We start from the raw sequence: 21,728 nt of genomic DNA, 5'->3' as shown, positions 1-21,728 counted from the left end.
CGAGTTAGTCTTTAAAGTGCTACCGGACTATTTGTTGTTGTTGAAGTTTTTCCTGTTACAGACTAACAAAATACAGTAAACTTCCGATAATCCGGCACCTTTAGGACCCAAGGGGTGCCGGATTATCAAATATGCCGGACTATCGGAAGGGGGGGCTATGAGGGGTCTGGGGTGGGGTGGGGGGATGGAGGGGACAGCGCTGCGGGACCAACCCGGCAGCACCCCAGCTGCTCTGCCCCAGGCATCCACAAGTCAGCCACTGCTGAAACTGACCAGCGGCTGACTTGGGGCAGCCCGGGGCACAGCAGTTGGGGTGCTGCCGGGTTGGTCGCGTAGTGTCGCCCCTTGGCGCTGCGGGACCAACCCAGCAGCACCCCAGCTGCTCTGCCCCAGACTTCCCCGAGTCAGTCGCTGGTCAGTTTCAGCAGCGGCTGACTCAGGGAAGCCCGGGGCAGAGCAGCTCCAATTGTCCGGCTGCCTGGAGGACTTCCGGGTTCCAGGTGGTGCCGGACTAGCAGGAGTGCCGGACCACTGGATGCCGGACAACTGGAGTTTTACTGTATGTAGATGTAATTAGCAAGTAATACCAGGTGCCACTACATTAAACCACATTAGGCCATAACCCTCCAAACATTTATACAGGCAGTTCCCGGGTTACGTACAAGATAGGGACTGTAGGTTTGTTCTTAAGTTGAATTTGTATGTAAGTCGGAACTGGTACATATTGTAGGGGAAACTCTAGCCAAACATTTCTCCAGAGCTCAGGTTTATTCTCCCACACCTCACTTCCCTCAGTCCTTTATTCTCAAGCTGAGGTGTCTGCTGAGAAAAGCCGCTCCGCGTCTCCCTAGTCTGCTGGGGGGGGGGGGGGGCGCGCTAGCTTCGCGTCTCCCTGGTCTGCTGGGGGGAAGCAGCTAGTGCGGGGTTGCCTCACCCCATTTGTAAGTAGGGATCCGATGTAAGTCAGATCCATGTAACCCAGGGACTGCCTGTATACATGAATGCATGCAAGTCGCTCCATCAAGTTGTACTCACTGTCAAATACTGTAGTAAATGTTTGCAGAATTAGGGCCTTAATTTAGTAACAGCATTTCTACAATGAGCAGGATATACACATAAGAATGCCTGGATCTTACCTCTCCATGATAAATAAGGATCTGGAAAAAGGTATCCATAAGAAGAATGCGATCAGGCAAAATGCTACTGCTATCGAGAAGAACAGGCTAAGATAAAGGGGGAAAAAATCAGTTGAACATGCAGAACAGAATAATCCAAGTATTTCACAAGTCTTTTTGAACAGATCACTAAATTTCAGGAAATACTTTTCTTTAAAATTACTACTAGTTCTGCATCATTACTTCTCAAAATTACGTATCTATAAACCTTATAATTTCATTTTAAAATCAGACTTCTTGATTCCAAATAAACAGTATTTCATGAATATGTTATGTAAAAAAAGTAAATACAGAAGTCAAGAGCTGGGAGATTTTTCATCAATGTGCCTTTGCCTTGTCTTTCAAACACCTCCATTTTATCAATACCATGAAACTACTTTAAAAATGCCTCACTGAATAGAGAAACAGTAGCCACTTAGAATATATTTTCCTTGCAGCCTTACCTTTGCAACTAGATAACAGTACTATCGTATTGACTATGCTGCCCTATATTCTGTATATTGAATACCTCGGCATGTTTGAATTCAGAGGTACCATTACTTAAAAATGGCACTGAAAGGCTTTTAAGGGAGATCCCTATTTGGTGTCACGTGAGGTAACAGAATACATCTCAATGGATACCTAAAAGTATGGACTGTAGAAAAACAACAACAAGGAAAACTGTGGCTGGACTGATGTTACTTTGTAATATGGAGATCTACACACATGAGAAAACATAAAGGCATTACAACATCAATGAAAAGATAGGGCTATATTCACTGCTGGCACACATAGGTGCAACTTCATTGAGCTCAGTGGAATTGCTTCACACACTAAGACTGAATTTGACTATCAATCTGTTACGAGTTTTCTGGAGCAGAGATTATCTTGTATCTGACTGACTGACTGACTGACTGACTGACTCTCACACACACACACACACACACACACCATCCAAGTATTATTCTCTATGTACAAACGTAGAAAAGTTATTTTAAAACATTAGCACTTGACTATTGCTGTAGCTATTGGTAAATCCATTTTAAAAATGGAATGCATGGTATTCAGGATCTGCTAGTGGGTTTGGAACTAAGTCCTAAAGCTTTGGAAACTCACTTATAGTATATACAAGCTAGACAGAATCCTTGGTTTTGCAAACTGGGCTACAATGTAACTGACTGCTATAGCAAATTTACTGTGGTCAACTGTATGACAATGGAGGGGTCAATTCTGAGTGAGACAGGTGTTGGATCTATGACATGGCATTTCATAAATAGCCTTGAACCTTTGTTTTTCCTAGTAATTGTGTAAAATCCTTCACACCTATAAAAAGTAAAACCTCAGAGCTGGGAAATAAGTTTACACCATGGAAAAAATCCTGATGTTGCTGAAATCAACGCAACTCCCGTTTGACTTGAAATGGACCAGAATTTCATCCCATGTGTCCTGATTTGGAACGCTCTCAGGCCTACTATGCAACAATCAGATCTCATTGTTCACACAGCCATTGTGCTCATAATTTTCTGTTTTATATAAAAGGCTTTACATGCATATGCACACTTTCACAGGTGATGATGTGTAAGGTGTTTTAATACTTACATAAATATCTGCAACACAGCTATGAATACAAAATCCTACATATAGTGTACTTTTGCCCTATCGTTGAATTAAACATTGTCTTACCTCTGGAGGGCCACTGAAAGAGTAGGCATAGAGAATTGGTTGAATCATGATAAGTGACTGAGTTAGATCTTGACGCATGAAATGATGACGATAGTATGAACTCTCATCAGGGCTGTTGTTAAAAACTTGTAAGAAAGGGGATCTTCTTAAGTGAAACATAAACTGCAAAACAAAGCCCAACAGGATTGGACAAATAAAGTAGAAAAATCTGTTTCCAATAAAGTTATCAAACTATTAGGTAGTGCAACATTAGAAATTACCACTCACAAAGCTGTATTTCTAATAATTGAGCATTACACTTCTCTATGAAAATTAAGTATAGTCACTCTCAAAATGGGCAGGCATGAAAAGGAGAGTTTAACATCTGTCTCTCCCTCTCCCTCCCCCCCCCCCCCAGTATTTATATTATGTATATTAGCTAACTGGTTAAACATTATGTTTAACTGGTTAACTGATTAAATGGGGGGGGGGGGGCTGCTCCTGCCCAGCTGGGCTGGAGTGCACCCTTCCCACTGCGACCAGGCCTGCTGTAACCGGGCTCGCTACAACCGGGCTAGCGCACTCCTGCCTGCAGCAAGCCCAGGCCAGGCCCACTGCTGACAGGCACTTATCTGGCCGGGCTGGAGTGCTCCCCACCTGCAGTGGGCCCCACAGGTTAAGCATAATCAATAAGCATCACCAGGTAAGGGTGATACTTACTGGTTAACCATTCACATCCCTAATTTATATCTAAAACAATATACAGTTATAATTTTTACTAAACCTGCATGTGTAAATTAACTATACCGTTTTAGGACTTAGTGTACTATGTTTTAAACAAAGAAACTAGGAAAAGAGCTGTGTTCCTAGAAGAAGGACTTATTAGCAACTTCACATTTGGACCTTTTAGTGCAAACCCCTTTTCTGCTGGACCAATCTTTCTTCATTGCAGCCAGTTTACACTGAAGCTGTTTTGAAGTAAATGGCAAGTCCAGATGCAACAGAGTTTTAATAGTGCTCTGTGAATGGTTATTTACTAACTGCATAATTTCTTTTAATCTCAGCTGTATTAAACTAATAAAACATCAGTGATATATTTCCTCTCATCAGTTTAACATTTGTAAGTAGTACATGAAAGACATCACCAGAGCAATGTATAGCATGAAATTTAAAATACTTTCTGAATTTTTAATAGCTGTCTCCAATATCTATTTAATATTATTATTTGTGTTATGGGAGTACATAGTGGCCTCAGCTGAGAAGAGGCCTCCATTATGCTAGGCATGGCATTAACACATCGCAAGAAACATGAAAGAAGAAAGAGTGGGAGGGAAAAGAGGGGCACAGAAAGGTGTAGTGACCTGCTCAAAGACACACAGCAGTGTAATGCCTTAGCTGGGTCTAGAACCAGGTCTTCTGAGTCCCAATGTATTTAAGCATAATACTTCTCAATATATGGGTCTGTACTTCCACAAGTGTCCTATCAGCACCACCACCTCCTGAGTAAATGCTAAGAGGAAAAGCATGGACTTTTTTTTACTTTTAGCACCTTCTTTCTACTCACCTGTGGATAAAGTGAGAAGGTTTCTGAAAATCTGAAGGAGCTTGGATCATCTTTATGATATTCTCCAAATTTCTGACACTGAAGGAAAAGAAAAATTAATCTAAATTAGTATGGAAGCTTTGTTTATGTCACTATTGCATTTTAAAATAAAATGACATTAAATGAAATATTTTATGTCAGTTTTTTTCTCCTTCCCCAAGTTTCCTTTAAAATGTATAAATGTGGTCTAGGATTAAACTTGTTACAAATGTTCTTCTTGGCAAGAAATAATTTCCTTCCATATCAGGCTGTGGAGCTGTGTTTTTTTTTTAAATCCCCAAACAGGAGTTACAAAATTAAATGTTCCCAGACAAAATCATTATGACAGTTACAGTTGTAAATAAATATCACTTACATGTAGAAGGCAAACTTAACAGAACACTAAATACACTACTAGCTGAAAGTCACCCACCTCCAGTCACATTACCATAACACTGACATTACTAACCAAGACACTGTAGGAAATTATTATAAATTCTAACTTTGGCAAAGGACTTATCTAAGGATGGATGTATTTGACGCTTGCATAAGGAGTTACTGAAGCTAGAAATAGCATGTTGCTACTATCTAGATCAGTGGTCTCCAACCTTTTTACACCCAACATCACTTTTTAAATTTCAGGGCAAGCCAAGATCTACCCTATCCCTTTCCCAAGACCCCACCCCTTCCTTGAGGCCCCACCCTCTCCATTCCCCTTCTCTCCATCATTTGCTGTCCCCAGCCCTTACTCACTCTCACTAGGTTGATACAGGAGGTGCAGACTCTGGGGTGGGAATGAGGGATTTGGGTGTGGAAAGAGGTGAAGTGTGCAAGCTCTGGGATGGAATCTGGGTGCAGGAGGAGGTGGAGAAGAGGATGCTGGCTTGGGGAGGGAGCTCCAAGCTGGAGAGTGTTGGGGTCAGGTGGAGGATTGGGGTGCTGATGTGGAAGTTTGGATTGAAGTATATGAAGGGCTTAGAGCAGGGAGGTTAGGTGTATGATAGGCTCATGATTGGGATACGTGAGGGGGTGCAGGAGTGTTTTGATGATGCGGCCAGATGGAGGCTTGGCCCCAATTAGAGACTTGTTGGCCAGGCTTCATTTTCAAATAAAATATTATGTCCAACACAAAATGTTTCAGCATTGTCTTTATTTATGGGAGGAACAGGAAACCTTTTTTGAGTCAGGGAGCCACTGACCCACATTAAAATCACTCAGGGACCACACAAGTGAGATGCAAAAATCCAACCCCTCCGAAAAACTCTCAACCTCCCACGGATGTGGTCCCAACTGACATACGTCACTTCCCTGGAACTCCAGCCCCATTGGGATGGGGAGGGTAGGTAGGACTGAGGTTCAAGGCCTCAGGCCAGATTAACTCTTCCAAGGTTAGTGGATTTTGTGGGCCACCCATTGGCTATGGGGTGGGTCCAAAAATGAGTGGTCCAGTGCATGGGACAGAGCTGCCAATGAGTGGGATAGGGATGGGAGTGCAGAATCTGGGTGGGAGGTAGGGGACAGGAGTAAACTGGGGGTAGGTGTCTGGACAGGAGGGAGGGGACAGGAGCAGGGTACTGGTGGGTGTCTGGCCAGAGGGTAGGAGCAGGGTACTGGTGGGTGTCTGGCCAGAGGAGAGGGGGCAGGAACAGCTCAGTCTGTACCTGGGGGTCTCCAGGGACAAGCATCTCTCAGGCAAGATCTGCAGCAGTGCTGGAAGAATCACACGATGCTCCTTGAAGAAATCCAGCCCACTGCTGTGGAGAGGGGAGGAGAAGCACGCGCACACTTCCTAAGAAGCTGGCTCTGGCACAGAGCCTTGGGGCTCACCTCCCTCCCTCCTCCCCCCAGCACAGGAAGCCAGCGCTGGCTCCAATTTTGTGAGGGGCAAGAGGCTGCAGCGCCAGCGCAGGCTCCTTGTTGCAGGTGGGGGGCTGGGAACACTGCCTCGAGATCAACTGGCAGTGCCTCTGCAACTGACCAGTTGATCGCAATCGACAGGTTGGAGACAACTGATCTAGATGTAGTTTACCTGCTATAAAGGCAAAGAGGTTCCACAGGGACCAATTTTATTCAATATCTTCATCAACAATTTAGGTCAGGGCTACTCAACATGTGGCCCGTGAGTGGGATCCTTTGAACATGGCCTCCACCGGGAACACGTTCCACAATGGCGAGGCATCTCCCAGGTGGTGTGAGCATTGAAAGACGCAAGCAGACAGGCTGGCTGGAACAGACGAATACAGGGTGTCAGAGTTTCTAGCCCCCTGGGAGGAGGTGCCAGGAGTGCCAGACCACTGTAGGAAGTGCTTTGTATTCATGTCCATCAGCGTGAAAAACTAATTTGCATATATTTGCATGTATATGCAACCACACTTCAGTTGCAGACCTCAGCATGTGCTATGAGTATCACTGTGGCCCCCGAGACTTCCAAAGTTGAGTAGCCCTGATTTAGATAATGGCATAGAGAGTATGTTTATAAAGTTTGCAGATGATACCAAGGTGGGAGAGGTAGCAAGTGCTTTGAAGGATAGGGTCATAATTCAAAATGACCTGGACAAACTGAAGAAATGGTCTGAGGTAAATAGGATGAAGTTCAATAAGGATAAATGCAAAGTGCTCCACTTTAGGGAGGAACAATCAGTTTCACACATACAAAATAGGAAGTGACTTTCTAGAAAGGAGTACTGCAGAAAGGGATTCAGGGGTCAGAGTGGACCACAAGCTAAATATGAGTCAACAGTGTGACGCTGTTGCAAAAAATAAGCAAACATAATTCTGAGATGCATTAATAGGAGTGTTGAAAGCACAACACAAGAAGTCATTCTTCCACTCTACTCTGCACTGTTTAGGCCTCAAATGGAGTATTGTGTCTAGTTCTGGGCACCATATTTCTGGAAAGATGTGAAGAAATTGGAAAAGGTCCAGAGAAATGCAACAAAAATGATTAAAGGTTTAGAAAACATGACCTATGAGGAAAGACTGAAAAAAATTGGGTTTGTTTACTTTGTAAAAGAGAAGACTGAGAGGGAACAGGTTTAGGTTGGACATTAGGAAAAACTTCATGTCAGGGTGGTTAAACACTGGAATAAATTACCTAGGAAGCTTGTTGAATCTCCATCCCTGGAGATATTTAAGAACAGGTTAGACAGACATCTGTCGGGGATGATCTAAAACAGGTGTGGGGAAGCTCCGGCCCCCCCCAGACAGTTCAATTCAGCTCCGGGGGGGGGGGGGGGGGGGGGGGTTATGTCCAGTGGCCGTGCAACATTGTGTGGGGGTATCAGGGCCGTATATAAAGAGTTTACCCCAACCTCGCCTGCAGTTTTGGCTGGACACTTCCAGCTCCTATTCCTGCACGTAGGAGAAGAGGCATGTGCAGGTGAGGTGGCCAGAGGGGGAAGCCACATGGCATCAAACACCGGAAACCCTGCATGGAAACAGGAGCTCCTTCAGCATTTGAGCACTTGCCACCAGGAGCAGCCCGAGGTCGGCTGCTGCAGCTGGCGCCCCAGGCGGAAGGCGTGATCGGCGCCCCCGCCTGCATGGCCGTCAATGGCCATGATGTCATCATTGGGTGCCCGGGCCAGTGGCGCCCTAGGAAACTGCCTAGTTTGCCTAGGCTCATGGGCTGCCCCTGCTTGCCACCCTTCCTCCATACCAGGCAGCCAGGCTGCAGTGAGGAAGCAGCTGGCGTCCCTTCCCAGCCTGGGAAAGATGCTTCTTGCAGCATCCAGCCCCAGCCAGACACTGCCAGCAACTCCTCCTCTTGCAACTAAGAAAGTGTGCAGGACTGAGAGGGATGTGGGAGGGGAGCCTCTTACAGGAGTGGGAGGGAAGAGAAGCCACTGAGCCCCTTTAGGGGAGGCCACAGCTGGGCAAGCCCCAGAACCCCTTCCCAGTGTGGGTGCTGGGAAAAGGGAGGAAGGGGCTGCCTCAGTTGCACAAGCCTCCGAGGGTTGAGAGTGTGGGGGGCGGCGTGCGTGTGCGCACGCACATGTGCCTCAGTTTTTTGCTTCTCACTTGTGTGGCCTATGACTGATATTTCTGTGGGTTAGTGGCCCTCGACCCAGAAAAGGTTCCCTGTCCCTGATAGATGGTGCTAACGTCTCGTACTTCCCCAAGTGTAATATATTCTTTTTTCATGCCTTGTGGGTCTATCCTAACTCTGGTTAGGGTTCCTATTGATCAAAATACCCAGTCAAAAAGGGACTCTGGAGACTCCAATCGGCAACACTAAAACGGGCCATTAAAACTCCGGTCAGTGGCGCAGCAGGGCTAAGACAGGCTCCCAGCTTTTCCTGCTCTATGCAACTCCCAGAAATGAGCTGCATGTCCCTGCGACCCCTAGACAGAGGTTGCAACCAGAGAAACTCTGTGCACTGTCCCCACCCCTAGCACTAGCTCTACAGATCCCATCAGCCAGGAACTGTGGCCAATGGGGTGGGACCTGCAGGCATGGGCAGCAAACACCACAGAATTGTCTGGCAGGTGCCAAGAATGGTGCAGAGCCAGGACTGTGCCACTGACCATGAGCCACCTGAGGTAAGCACTGACCAACTGAAGCTTGCACCCCCAAATGCCCTGCCCCAGGTCGAAACCCCCTCCTGAACCTTAACTCCCTCAGACCCTGCACCCCCAAACACACCCTACCCCTTACCCCAGGTCAGAACCCTCTTCCATACCCAAATTCCCTCCCAGAGCACGCACACTGCACCCTTTTCTGCACTCCAACCCCGAGTTTCCTCCCAGAGCCTGCACCCCACTGCTCTATCTACCTCCCTATACCCCTTGCCCAGACCCTCCTGCTGTACCCTGAAATCCTCATTTTGGGCCCCACCCTGGAGATTGCTTCCCCAGCTGGAGCTCTCACCATTCTTTTCCTCTTTCTCTCCATCCCCATCCATCTTGAAATTTGTACTCCCCAGAGCCAGATCTTTATTCTTATTTTAAACTTCTTGATACTTGGCAGCTTCATAGCAGAGACTCTATGCTGAGTGTTGAACACTGGTATTTGTATACTAGTTATAAATAATTAAAGTATTTATCATTTGATAGAAAATCTTGGTTAGCAATGCATTCTTGGTGGTATTCAGTCTCTCTGTGTATAGTATTTACAGATTACTACTGGATATTCAAATTGTTTAACAATGGAAGCTTGGAGAGAAAAAAGCTGAGTTAACACTTTTGGCCTGATCTTACCAATCGTATCAGCTGTCTGTCCAGCCACCTAAGTACATCAGGTCCTTCTTCTGTCTCTGCCCTATAAACTGCCAATCTAGCCATAAGAATGGCAGCTGCCTCTTGGTCAAAAGAAGCAGCAATGTTCTGGATCTGTGTCTGAGCATCTGCCCAGCTGTAAAAGTAAAGCAATCATTTTTACTATAACTGAAGTAAAACTCATCCAAACTCATGATATTCTATTAAAATTAAGGCAGATACTATCGTGTAGGAAGATCATAACAGACAAGCCCATGTTGGAATTCCAAGATCTTTTTTAAGGTGGATTCTTTACTTCTCAATGACCCGTTCTCCTAATTCTGAATCAAAATACATCTCCACTCACAAAACACAATATGATGTCACTATTATTATAATAACCATTTACATAAAAAACACTTAATTATGAAAAGAAGGTTATAGAAATTGTTAACCTGAAAAATTAATCACACATTTTGGTTCCTGCAATAATACTTTCTTTGTGCACTCATCCTGGGTCTGTGTGTCATTCTGAGCCTTAATTTTGGCCAGTTGCGGTTTGTGAGGAATGAGTGTACTGTATGCATACAATGCTTGTTTTTCTCTTGAGTATCGAGATTTTAATTAAATACATGTTGAACCTCCCTGGTTCACCACTCTTAGGACCTGACTGGTCCCAATCCAGGGAATTTGCTGGACCAGGGAGGTCAGTGCCAGCCCCTCTCCTGCCGCCGGCTGCAGGGCTGTACTCTGGCTGTAGCAAAGGAACCAGCATCAAAGGATGGGGATGGGGAGGGCACTCAGGGAAAGAGGCAGAACGACTGCATAGCCCTATGACCAACACCTAGGGCTCCTCTCCCAGCCCCGGCCACATGGCTCCACAACCGTCCCGCCTCTTCCCCCAAGTGTCCCCAGTCCCTGCCCCTCTCTCTCCTTCCCTCCCTGAGCTTGAAGGCTGCAAATAAGCTATTGGCAGCACTCCAGAAGCTCCAGGAAAGAGAGGGAGGAGTTGCTGAGCACAGGCCCCCGGCTTTTCCCAAAGAGTCGAAATTATAGAGATTTAACCTGCATAATATAATCATTGAGAGTCAACTTGGGACTCATACCAACAGTGACACCTCTTTGGATAAGAAGAATCTACCATCAAATTAAGCATGTAATGGACTGCTCAGTACTAAAGAAAACATCACTCAGTGTTGTAACATGCTTCTTAATGTTTAACCTCCATTTTCTAAGCAAGCTAATTGTGACACTAATTGAACCTATGAAACTGTGGTCAGAGTTCTGGTAGTAGAGGAGCAATGGTATATATAATGGGGGTGGGGAAACTTTTCTGGGTCGAGGACTATGGATCCACAGAAAAATTGGTTGGGGGCCAATGAGACATACACTCCCCCCCCCCCCCCCCACACACCTCACTGACGTGGCTTCCGACTGAACAGAAAAAAAAAGACACTCTCCTTACTCCCCTCACGTTCCAGAGCCTGGGGGGGGGCATAAAATCTACAAAGGTGCAGGAGCAGGCTGGAGATAGGAGGGGCTGGGCAATAGAGAGCATGCAGAAGCAGAATGGGAGTGTGAGGTCTGGGCAGGAGGAGGGGAGGAAGAAAAGGGTGAGGATCCAGGCAGGAGGGGAGAGCTTGCCTGTGCAACTCCCCATGGACACATATGGTACCACACTCTCTGCCACTCTCAGGTATCAATGGGAGCAGCTGGAGAAAGCCTCCAGGTGAGCACTTCTCTATGCTGCTGTTTCCCCAGCCAGAGGGAAGGAAGAGCAGCAGTGCATGCAGCCCCTTCCTCCCCCAGCCAGGCAGAGCCTGCAGGCTGGATCCAACCCTACTTGCCTAACTCCACGCTGTGATGCCTGGGAATCCTTCCCTGCCCCTGGTATATAACAATTGATTTTTAGATTAAAAAAGGGACCATTATGATCATCTAGAGTGACCACAAGTAAAACAATATTATCCAGAGATTCTTGCTTCATCTGCAAGGACATGGGTCATTTCAGAGCATTTCCAGTCAACCCTGAAGCTTTTTGGAAATGACTACCCTATAGCTCTTCATACAAAATACAATACACAGTCTCAGAGGCACTGTTGCCATGTGCACTGTACACCCAAAAGCATTCAATTGATTAATAACTGAACACTACTATTTTAAATGCAATAGATGTGTATCAACCTATTTCTAAATTAATTCATCACAATTAAAGCTTACTTTCTGGCAACTGTGGTTACTCTGATACGTCTCTGTCCACTTGAATGCTGATACTGAGTCACAAACTGGATTGCACCACGTCCACCTTGAGGAATTGGAGCATTGTGCTATGTTTAATAAAAAAAAATAAATTAACAAAATCTCACTAAGATTGTGAGGCATAATCATACCATGATTCCTATCACTGCCAAAATTCATTCTGAATTTAGAAATAAGAAAACAGCTACTTCAATACATTTAATATGCTCAGCATATATCTTGTGGATAAAAATATAATCCAGTGAACTCAATTCATTGATCTATACATTTAAGTCTTAAATGTATCTAACTTTAAAATTACAATAATCTAATGGAGAAAGTGCTACATTCCAAAAGCCATCATGCCAGCTGCAGTTTTAAAGAGATGCTGTTGATTTGAAAAATCACATTTCAGTGTGATTGTTTTTTAACCTACCAATAACAGACAAGATTACTATAATGGAAAGATGTTGGAGAAAAAGCAGTATTTTCCCCTTTTTGTTCATTTTATACACTTGATAGCTTTTGGTGCATAGTGATGGGAGCCAGGGGAAGATTTGGAAGGAGGATATACTACCAACTCTCATGATTTTATGGCAAGTCTCACAATATCAGGTGATTTTGCTTAAAGGTGTGTGTGACTTTGGACTTGGACTTGACAGGTTTGGACATGGCAATATTGAAGACTTCATCAGTTTCCTGAGGAAAAACTATTGTAAAATACATAGATTCAATATTATTTTTAAACTAGTTAAACTACACAAATATTTACATTCCTGAAAGATACAGGAACATACGAAAGGTCATACTGGGTCAAACCAAGGTCCACCTAGCCCAGTATCTTGTCTTCCAACAGTGGCCAATGACAGGTGCCCCAGAGGGAGTGAATAGAACAGGCATCTTTAGTGAAGTCATCTTTAGTGTTGCTTATAAATGTTACCATTGTAAAGCACAACACAGTGAATCAATGTCTGATATGAATAATTTCTTAATGGTACTATATTCTCTACACTAAGGGATTATTGCTTTAAAGGAGTTAAAGCAATTCTATTTTTATAATCCCAAAAGGGTTAAAAACAATTGATAATAAAATCACAAATAACATACACTTATCTGTCCCTGTCCCTTAAACCATAAGTAGCAAAAATGCTGAACAATAATTTACAGCAGTATCATAGGAAATGGATTACTGATTTAAACTGAAATTTCAAAGCCCAGGTCAATAGAGTCACAGTACAGTATATAATTTAGTGATATACATAATTCTGTAAGCTCAAAAGCTTCTCTCTCTTGCCAACAGAAGCTGATCCAACAAAAGATATTACCTTTCCCACCTTCTCTTTTTAATATCCTGAGACCATCACATCTACAACACTACTGCATAACATGGATTAAGTGTGACTCTTACACCTTTGAAACAAGTATCCATCACTTTAGTTTTTAAAATATGCCTGACAATAAATGGATCATGAGAAATGTTAAGTTTATTAAATTGTTATTTTTACATACTCTTCTGTGTAAGATCCTATACATTTTGTTAGTCTCTAAGATGCAAGAGGACTATTAATTGCTTTTAAGATGTTAGTGATTATCAAATCACAAAGCAATAGATATGATTTACAAACAAAAATAGATGCATGTACAGAATGATTATTGACTAATGCTGATTTCACTTTTCCCCATTTCTCAGTATCTTCTGGTATTAAGGATGTTAAGAGGCAGGTAACTGGATAATTGTGTAGTCAATAAGGGAAAGTGCTCAGAAGGAGCTACCCCTTCTGCGGCTCTGCAGTTTAAATGTAGGAAGAGCCAGGCACACATTAGAATATTAAAATTAAATTCAGTTGTGGCTGAAATGGGGAAAATACAATGAAAACATCATATCCTGTAAATAAGGGGAAAAAATAGCAAGCAGGTTGCCTTTTTCTGCCAAACTAGGATTTATCAAATGTACTGTAGTACAAGCCTAACAGAAATAAAAGTAACCAGAAATGGAAGACTACCTTGTTATATTTAAGCAAAATTAATGAGAGTTTGTCTGGAAAATATTGAGCTATCTTTTATAATACACCTTTAACATAAGCTTCTTGGGGGTAGCTGTCCAGTGAAAATTCAGAAAGAGAAAGGCAAATTATATCTAAATAATCTTAATGAAGGCAGATATCCAAATTTTAAAAGCGGAGGCTTAATGCTGTATTTATGTGACACCTTTCATGATGAAGGGTGAATTGTTTTACCTATCACTGAAATGCAGCCACAAATGAGGTAGAATGATGACGCTGTTCAGTAGGAAAAGCAGTATTACAGACAGTAGAGTGAAGAATGATGTATCCAATTTTAAATAAAGGGAGAGAGAGTGGGTAGAATGTAGTTACTCTAATAATGATTGGCAGGACACTGGCACTTTTTGCAAGAGGGTAAAACATTTTAGCTCCACAGGAACTTTAATAAGTAAATCTAAAATAAATGTAAATCAGCAATCACTGAGTAAGTCTATTTTTAATTTTTATTTCATGGAAGCTGACTACCAAATCTATTCTTCCAATGCTTATAACCACTTACTGAATCTAAAAGATTTTCATGCCTTTCCACTCGAATTAATTTTAGTTTTAAAAATGAGGATTGCCACACATCATGTAACTCAGTTCATTCGTACTATTTCTGGGTGTAAGGTACAGATTGTCATGTTTGAAATCTTTGCCACAATGGTTTGAGGGAGCATAGCCTCATCCCTCTTCTGAGGTGAGCAGAATAAAACTTACATTTTTTCAAGTGTCAAGCATTCCTCATTAATCTATAATATTTTTTATAATTAGCAACTTAAATATACCAGGAATAACAAATGTAGATTTTTGAAAACTCTATGTACAATGAAAGAATACCCAGCAGTTTGATAGTAGATGAGAATTTCATACAAAGGACCACATTTTCAAAGTTACACGGGGGTAGCCATTTGTGTACATCTCATTTACACATGCAAATAAGATGTTTGCTCATGCAGATGGCAAGAAATTGGCTAACTACTGTATGTACAAAAATCACTGATGCATACATCAAGTATCTGTTTATGTTAGGCATTTACAAATGAATGTACACAATTGGAGATGCCTAAGTTTTATGGTCCAATCCATAACATTCTGTTTGGCAGCCAAAACGATCCATATTAAAAAAAATGCAATACAGAAAAATACATTCAGTTACTACTAAAGGACGATATTATTTTACAAACTCTCAACATCTATTTAGTAATGCAGAGTTATTTATCCATTACAAGTGCTGTTTGTTACATATGGGCATATTGAGTCAATATTACTGATGATTTTAAAGAGAACATTGTACTTTTGCCTATTAAAAAAATAAGGAATTTTTTTCTCTCTTCTCAGGAGGCACAAAATAGATTTATCTGCAAACTGAAATTAATCTTTATTCATCTGGAACTAGGATACACCATATTTCTCCATGCTGAATATGGGAAACCTGGTAAAATTACTTGTACTCAAGGGAGTTCAATGGCAGTCAATCAAAACTACACAGTACAAACATTCAAAGTAACATGAATTTGACTGAGCCCCCATTAAAAAGAATTATTGCAGTTGGATTTGTTTAATTTATTTTCTTAACTTTAAACCCCCCCCCCCCACACACACACACACACCCACACCCTACCTCATATGGAGCATGGGGAGACCCAACCTGACCCTTCCTGCCTGTCACTCTCCACACTCCATGACTGACTGGGCTCCTGGGACAGTCCCATCTCTCCCATTACCTGGAGCTTTTCTCAAAGCAAGGAGGATGGGGAAGGCATACAAGGTCACATGCACTCCTCTCCCCACCTCCAACTTCTGCCAGAGTTCACACCAGAATGTGGCTAGCAGCATCCTTTCAGCACTGTGTGGGGGAGGGAAGGGACAGGAGCTGCCTCCAGTCACAGGAGAGAAGGAGCGGGGGAAGGGAATGACCTGGCCTCTGTCTTTGCAGAGTTCATCCCTTCCCACCCACACAGTGTTGAATAGCAGCCAACACTCCTGGCCACTGACATAACCCATATCCTTAAGCCCTAACGATGCACTGTGCACAAGTGCCCAGATAACCTAACTGCAGGGGCTTCAGTGGCCACAGAGCCTGGCCACAAAGGTGGCTCAATGAGGGAGCATGCCTAAAGGATGGAGCAGGACCCAGGACAGTCAGGGAGGAAAGAATATATGTTAATATTCAGTGTACTGGAAAATCAAAACCTAGAACTGCTAAATTCAATCAAATAATGCACATTAAAGCGTGTTTACAATAGTCTGAAAACTTGCTAAAAACCTTTATAAAGATTGGGGAGTTGTTTGGTTTCAGGATGTGAATGATTAACCAGTAAGCCTCACCCATTAAGGATGAGGCTTATTGGTTCCAGTTAACTCATAGGGGCAGGAGCAGCTCCCGGCTCTCTGAGGCCCACCACAGACAGAAGGGCCGGGGGGGGGCATCCAGCCCACCTGTCCACCCCCTTTTAATCCATCAGTCAAACATAATGTTTAACCAGTTAACCAATTAAATGGGATTTTACAACCTTACTTTGGTTGGGGGGGGTATTTTGTTTTCTACTGATCTGAAGAAAAATGCATAACAGTGTAAAGCTACATATTCATATATCTGGTTAAAAGCAATGTAAATGAAAAAAAAAATTTTTTCCTCCAACTACTATACCAAGTCCTCTCTCAACCAGGGCCGGACTAAGGAGTGGGCGAGCTGGGCGAGCCCAGGGCGCCAACCGATGGGGGTCGCCTGATGACAGCTGTAAGGGGCATGTGGCGTCCCTTATAACTGCCTTCAGGTGCCGCGTGCCCAGCTCCCGCAGCGCCGGCCTCCCCCATCCCCGCGGCGCTGGCCAGCAGCGCCCTTCCCCTCACGGCCGCAGGGCCCTGCACAGACAGGCGTGGCCCACCCTGGGCTCTGCACCAGCAGCGGTAGCTGGGCCATGAGCCCCCAGGCAGGCCCACGCATGCGCTGTGCACCCCGGAGCAGGCCCGTGCACCTAGAGGGACAGGCCCACGCATGCGCCGTGCGCCCGGGGCGCCAGAATGGCTCGGGCCGGCCCTGTTCTCAACACCAAACTATCCGCTTATTGAAGCTTAAATTGCAACACTTACAATTATCTAGAGTTATTTTATATAAAAAAGTAAACATCTTACAGCTAATAAACACTCATTTGTTTTTCTATCTTCTGATATCTGTAATTAAATAAACGGGCTAGCCGCTGGTGTACATAATGTAACATTTATAAACAAAGTCAAAAAATCTCAATGGGTGGAGACCAACCAATTCAAAAGCTTGATTGAGGATAGCACTAGACTGTGTGGGAATGGTTGAGGGAGTAGTAAAAATAAAATGTACTGTTCAAGATCTGAATAAAAACAAAAACTACCGTGTTTTGAGCTTATTACAAGTGGAGTGAAAACTCTCTTACCTGATTGACCACTTCAAAATACAGTGCAAGGGTTGTATTGGGATTAAGACCACAGATCTTCCATTGACATGTACCTCCTGTTCCTATCTCCTGTAAATAAATTATATATAATGCTTTTAACAATAAGAATGTTTTGTTTTGATCATTAATAAACATATAGCGCTATTAAAAATTTTGCATTTCTTGCATCTGATCACTACTGGCCACAGTTTCCACTGTTTCCTTTCCACTTCCCTCTCTGGCTTCTACAGGCATAGATGTTGCCACTATAAGCAGCAGCTACAGGCCAGTTCCCCCAGAAAGAGCAGAAGAACAGGCACCAGTTAGGGCTGGGGGCAGAACGAAGCAAAATAAGCCCATAGGGAAGGCAATAAGGCACACTCCAGAGATGGCACAGAGGGTGCTTCTACATAGCAGGGATTAACTCGAAACAAGCTACTCAAATTGAGTTATGGCAGTTGTGCAGCTTATTTCAAAATTGGGAGCATCTACACAGCACTTACTCTGAAACAGAGCATTCTTCCTCCAGCTTCCCTTACTCCTTGTACAATATGGTTTACAAGAGTCAGAGTAAGAAGTCCTCCAGCTTGACAGTATTTCAACATTATTTTGAAATAACTTAGTCCGCGTCTACACAGCAGGCAGTTATTTCAAAATAATGCTAGTTATTTTGAAACGATGTTGCTGTGTAGATGCACCCAAAGATAATTTAGAAGGACAGATATCACAGGGAGGGAATGAAAAGGGAAGAAAAGGTGTTATCCCTCTCTCATAAATGGGGCAGCAGGAAAGTCAGATGGCAATAACAAGTTACTAAACGCCTCTAAGAAAGACACCAGAGATATAACTTAATGGGCACAAAATTAGCTTAGGAGAGACGTGGTCATTGTGCAAGAGAGGGTCTTGAGACTAGATAAAAGCTTCCACTGGGTCAAATAAACTCCTAGATACTTACCAAAACTTCCTAAATTTTTATTTCCCATCACTGGTTTAATAATTATTTTTGCTATATTTGTAGTTGAACTGTGCATGCTACTATGTGTTTTTACAATATTATACCATATCAATAGAATATCACATATATTGATGCAATATCATAATACAATATAAATGGGTGTCAGAATGTAGGGCTTCATGGAACTTCGGTCTCATAAAAGAGCAGAGAACACAGTGAAAAAAAACAACAACACTACAGGTGTCCATCCAAAAACAGAGAATTAAGATACATTAGATATATTTTTAAAAACCTAACCACTAAATTCCCTAGACTCTCTATATAACCTTCTGATGACTGAGGGTCTTGAGGTACAAGTCAGAAGCATTTTTGAAAACCTGCTCATGAAAAAATATTAAAATGTTGATAACAATGGCTTTGATCCAATAATTAAATACTACCATTACATTAATTTATAAATCCAGAAAACCTAAGTCTTATCTTCTAGCAATTCAAAATTGCACCAATTTACAACAAATGTAACTTACATTTTCCGATACACAAGGTCCTTTGGAATTGAGAGAGACACAGGGTCCAATAGCTCCTGAAACCTTGATTTCTCTTGAGGTCTTCATATTTAAAAGAAAAACAGGTAGCATACTGAACTGTGCTTACTCATATATTCAACAGTGATAAAATAAAAACATTTATTTTTCTTTTCTTCTGCTAGAATTTCAGTTTATAACCACTTCTAAAAATGTGGCTGAAACACGTAAGATGTTTAGTATATATATAATTATTTCAGCAAACAAAGCCAACTGCAGTTGCAAACATGTCTCTGCAACATGTCTAGTTTTCTAAGTTTGAAATTATATTATTTATTAATTATAGAATATAAAAACACCTTTTATGACTCAGACCTCTGAGTGCCCCAGAAAGTGGATTATAAATTATGGTTACATCACATAACTAAAGGCATTTTTTACTTAAGATATTATCATTCAAGTATTCATAAGATGAGGCTCAGTGAGGGGTTATGGGATAGGCTGTGTTATTGTACAAATATATTACATTAATAGTCTGTATCTTCTAAACATGCTTTGGTAAAGCAACATCTAATGATTTAAATGATTCCAATACAGTTGTACTGTACAATGGTGCCCTGAAGAGTTGGGCTTCCCTATTTATCCCAGGTTCTTCAACCAAATTCACAACTATGTACCTACAAAACAAGAAGGCCAGATTATTACTTCCAATAATAAAATTGTTTGGGGGAAAGGAAATGTTCATAAGAACCTCACCATTTTCCTAATGGGGGAACATTCCCTCACTCAACAGAAAAAGCCCTGGGATCCCATACCTGACCCTCAAGGATTTAGGGGACTCCAGTGTGCATCTCTGATAAATGGCCTTTCATCTTCCCTCCAACTCTGGGTCCTAGCAAGACACTTCTGTTGAAAACAGGCTACCAAGGACTCTCCCTAGTCACAGTTGCTTCCAAGTTTCTAAGCCATACATACAGGAGGGGACAAACAAGCTCTGAAAGGTATCACAAAATCATCTGACCTTTTGCCTTCCCACTACAGCAAACCACGTCTTTTTCACATTAGTTAAAATGTGTTTCGCATTTCCTCACATTTGTGAACCTAGCATATTATTTTGTTTCTTCTGTTATATAGCAAAATCTCTCAGAACATTTATCAATGTATATATCTGAATTTAGCATACAGGTTGTATTTTCCATTGGGTCCTAGCTTCTACAGCCGCTCCGCGAGTTACGAACAAGTTATGGACCAACACTTTGTCCATAACTTGAAGTGTTCGTAACTCGGATCCCATAGAGTTACATAGCAACCGCGCTGTTCATAAGCGTGGATGGCCGTTCGTAACTCGGATCCGAATTTACGACCGCTTTGGTCGTAAGTGCAGATTGTCGTAAGTGGAGGTGGTCGTAACTTGGGGAGCGCCTGTACTGTACAAGTGCAATGCTGGGAGGAAGGTTGGGAAGAAAGAATATAGAAAGTATTTTATTCCAGAGCTGGCAACAGAAAAGGATCTCTTCTTAATGCTCAAAATGTGGTAGGAAAGTAACTACCATGCCTGACTCCACATGATAGCCCCCATGGAGGCATGACGTGCAGATGTGTGTACCCATGGCTGACAAGCATGTAAATGGGATTAAGGATTGTTTTACCCAAATAAGAGAAACAGAATCTCAAGCATTCTTTGCTCAAGATTTTTATGATAAAATAATAAATTGCTAAAAATAAAGGTTTAAAATGAAAAGTTACTGAACCACTACTACAAGCAATAAGAACATATAAACGTATCGTAAGAATGGCCATACTAGATCACACCAAAGGTCCATCTAGTCCAGCATCCTGTCTGTCGACAGTGGTAAATATCAGATGCTCCATAGGGAGGGAACACAACAGGTAATCCTCACGTGATACCTCCCCTGTCACCCATTTACAGACAAACAGAGGCTAGGGATAACATTCCTACCCATCCTGGCTAATAGCCACTGCTGGACCTAACCTCCATGAATCTATCTAGCTCCTTTTGAATCCTGTTAAAGTCCCAGTCTTCATCACATCTTCTGGCAAGGAGATCCACAGGTTGACTGTGTGCTGAGTGAAGAAAAACTTCCTTTGGTTTGTTTTAAACCTGCTGCCTATTAATTTAATGTGGTGACTCCTAGATTTTATATTATGGGAATAAGTAAATAACGTCCTTATTCACTTTTTCCATACCAGTTATGATTTTATAGACCTCTATCATATCCCCCCTTAGTCTCTTCTTTCCTAAACTGAAAAGTCTAAATCTTTTTAATCTCTCTTCATATGGGACCCATTCTAAATCTCTAATTATTTTTGCTGCCCTTTTCTGAACCTTTTCCAATGCTACTATACTATATCTTTTTTGAGATGTAAGCGTACCATGGTTTTATAGAGAGGCAATAAGATATTCTCTGTCTTATTCTCTTTCCCTTTTTAAATGATTCCTAACATTCTATTCTAATACAAATACATCATTGGAACTGATTTGTTAGAACTTCTGAATTTCTCACAGGTACATGAATTTAATAGCAAAGGGCAAGTGGAAGGAGGGAATACAACACCAGACCCTAATAATAGTCATAGTAAGTTGTGACTCTTACCTTTATTTCTAAAGTGCCACCAAATCCCATTTTAAATTGCCCTTGCATATCTTTGGTAAACACCCTCTGAAAGGTTTGTTTGAATAGGGATGTATTGAAGGAGTCTCCCATTACCATGTAACCTCTGGGTGAAAGACCAAAAAGATACGTATGTCACAAACACAGAAATACAACTAGAAAGCATCTGGACTGTTTATTATTATATTAATTTCACAAACAGGATATATATCACTTACCTCTCAAAGAACTACCAAAGGATATATCTGCACTGCAACCAGACACCCGCGGCTGTTCTGTGCCAGCTGACCTGGGCTTACAGGGCCTGGGATGTGGAGCAATTTAATCGC

At 42.5% G+C, this 21,728-nt stretch overlaps 1 protein-coding gene across 2 annotated transcripts in view; it reads right to left on the bottom strand.

Annotated features, from left to right (window-relative positions):
* Nucleotides 1-21,728, bottom strand: part of SEC23A (SEC23 homolog A, COPII component) — a 56,374-nt gene that overhangs the window by 10,911 nt on the left and 23,735 nt on the right. For both annotated transcript variants that reach the window (XM_075926896.1, XM_006117709.2), the window contains exons 10-17: nt 21,382-21,505; nt 18,770-18,850; nt 17,288-17,377; nt 11,815-11,921; nt 9,598-9,751; nt 4,381-4,458; nt 2,838-2,999; nt 1,137-1,223 (exon numbers count right to left, since the gene is read on the bottom strand). In XM_075926896.1, the coding sequence (XP_075783011.1) occupies nt 1,137-1,223; nt 2,838-2,999; nt 4,381-4,458; nt 9,598-9,751; nt 11,815-11,921; nt 17,288-17,377; nt 18,770-18,850; nt 21,382-21,505 (883 nt within the window). The remainder of the gene's footprint in view (nt 1-1,136; nt 1,224-2,837; nt 3,000-4,380; nt 4,459-9,597; nt 9,752-11,814; nt 11,922-17,287; nt 17,378-18,769; nt 18,851-21,381; nt 21,506-21,728) is intronic.

Source organism: Pelodiscus sinensis, chromosome 4, assembly GCF_049634645.1.
Source record: "Pelodiscus sinensis isolate JC-2024 chromosome 4, ASM4963464v1, whole genome shotgun sequence".
NCBI classification, from domain to species: domain Eukaryota; kingdom Metazoa; phylum Chordata; order Testudines; family Trionychidae; genus Pelodiscus; species Pelodiscus sinensis.
The sequence above is the reverse complement of the archived record's forward strand: the minus strand, read 5'-3'. Positions and strand labels throughout refer to the sequence as shown.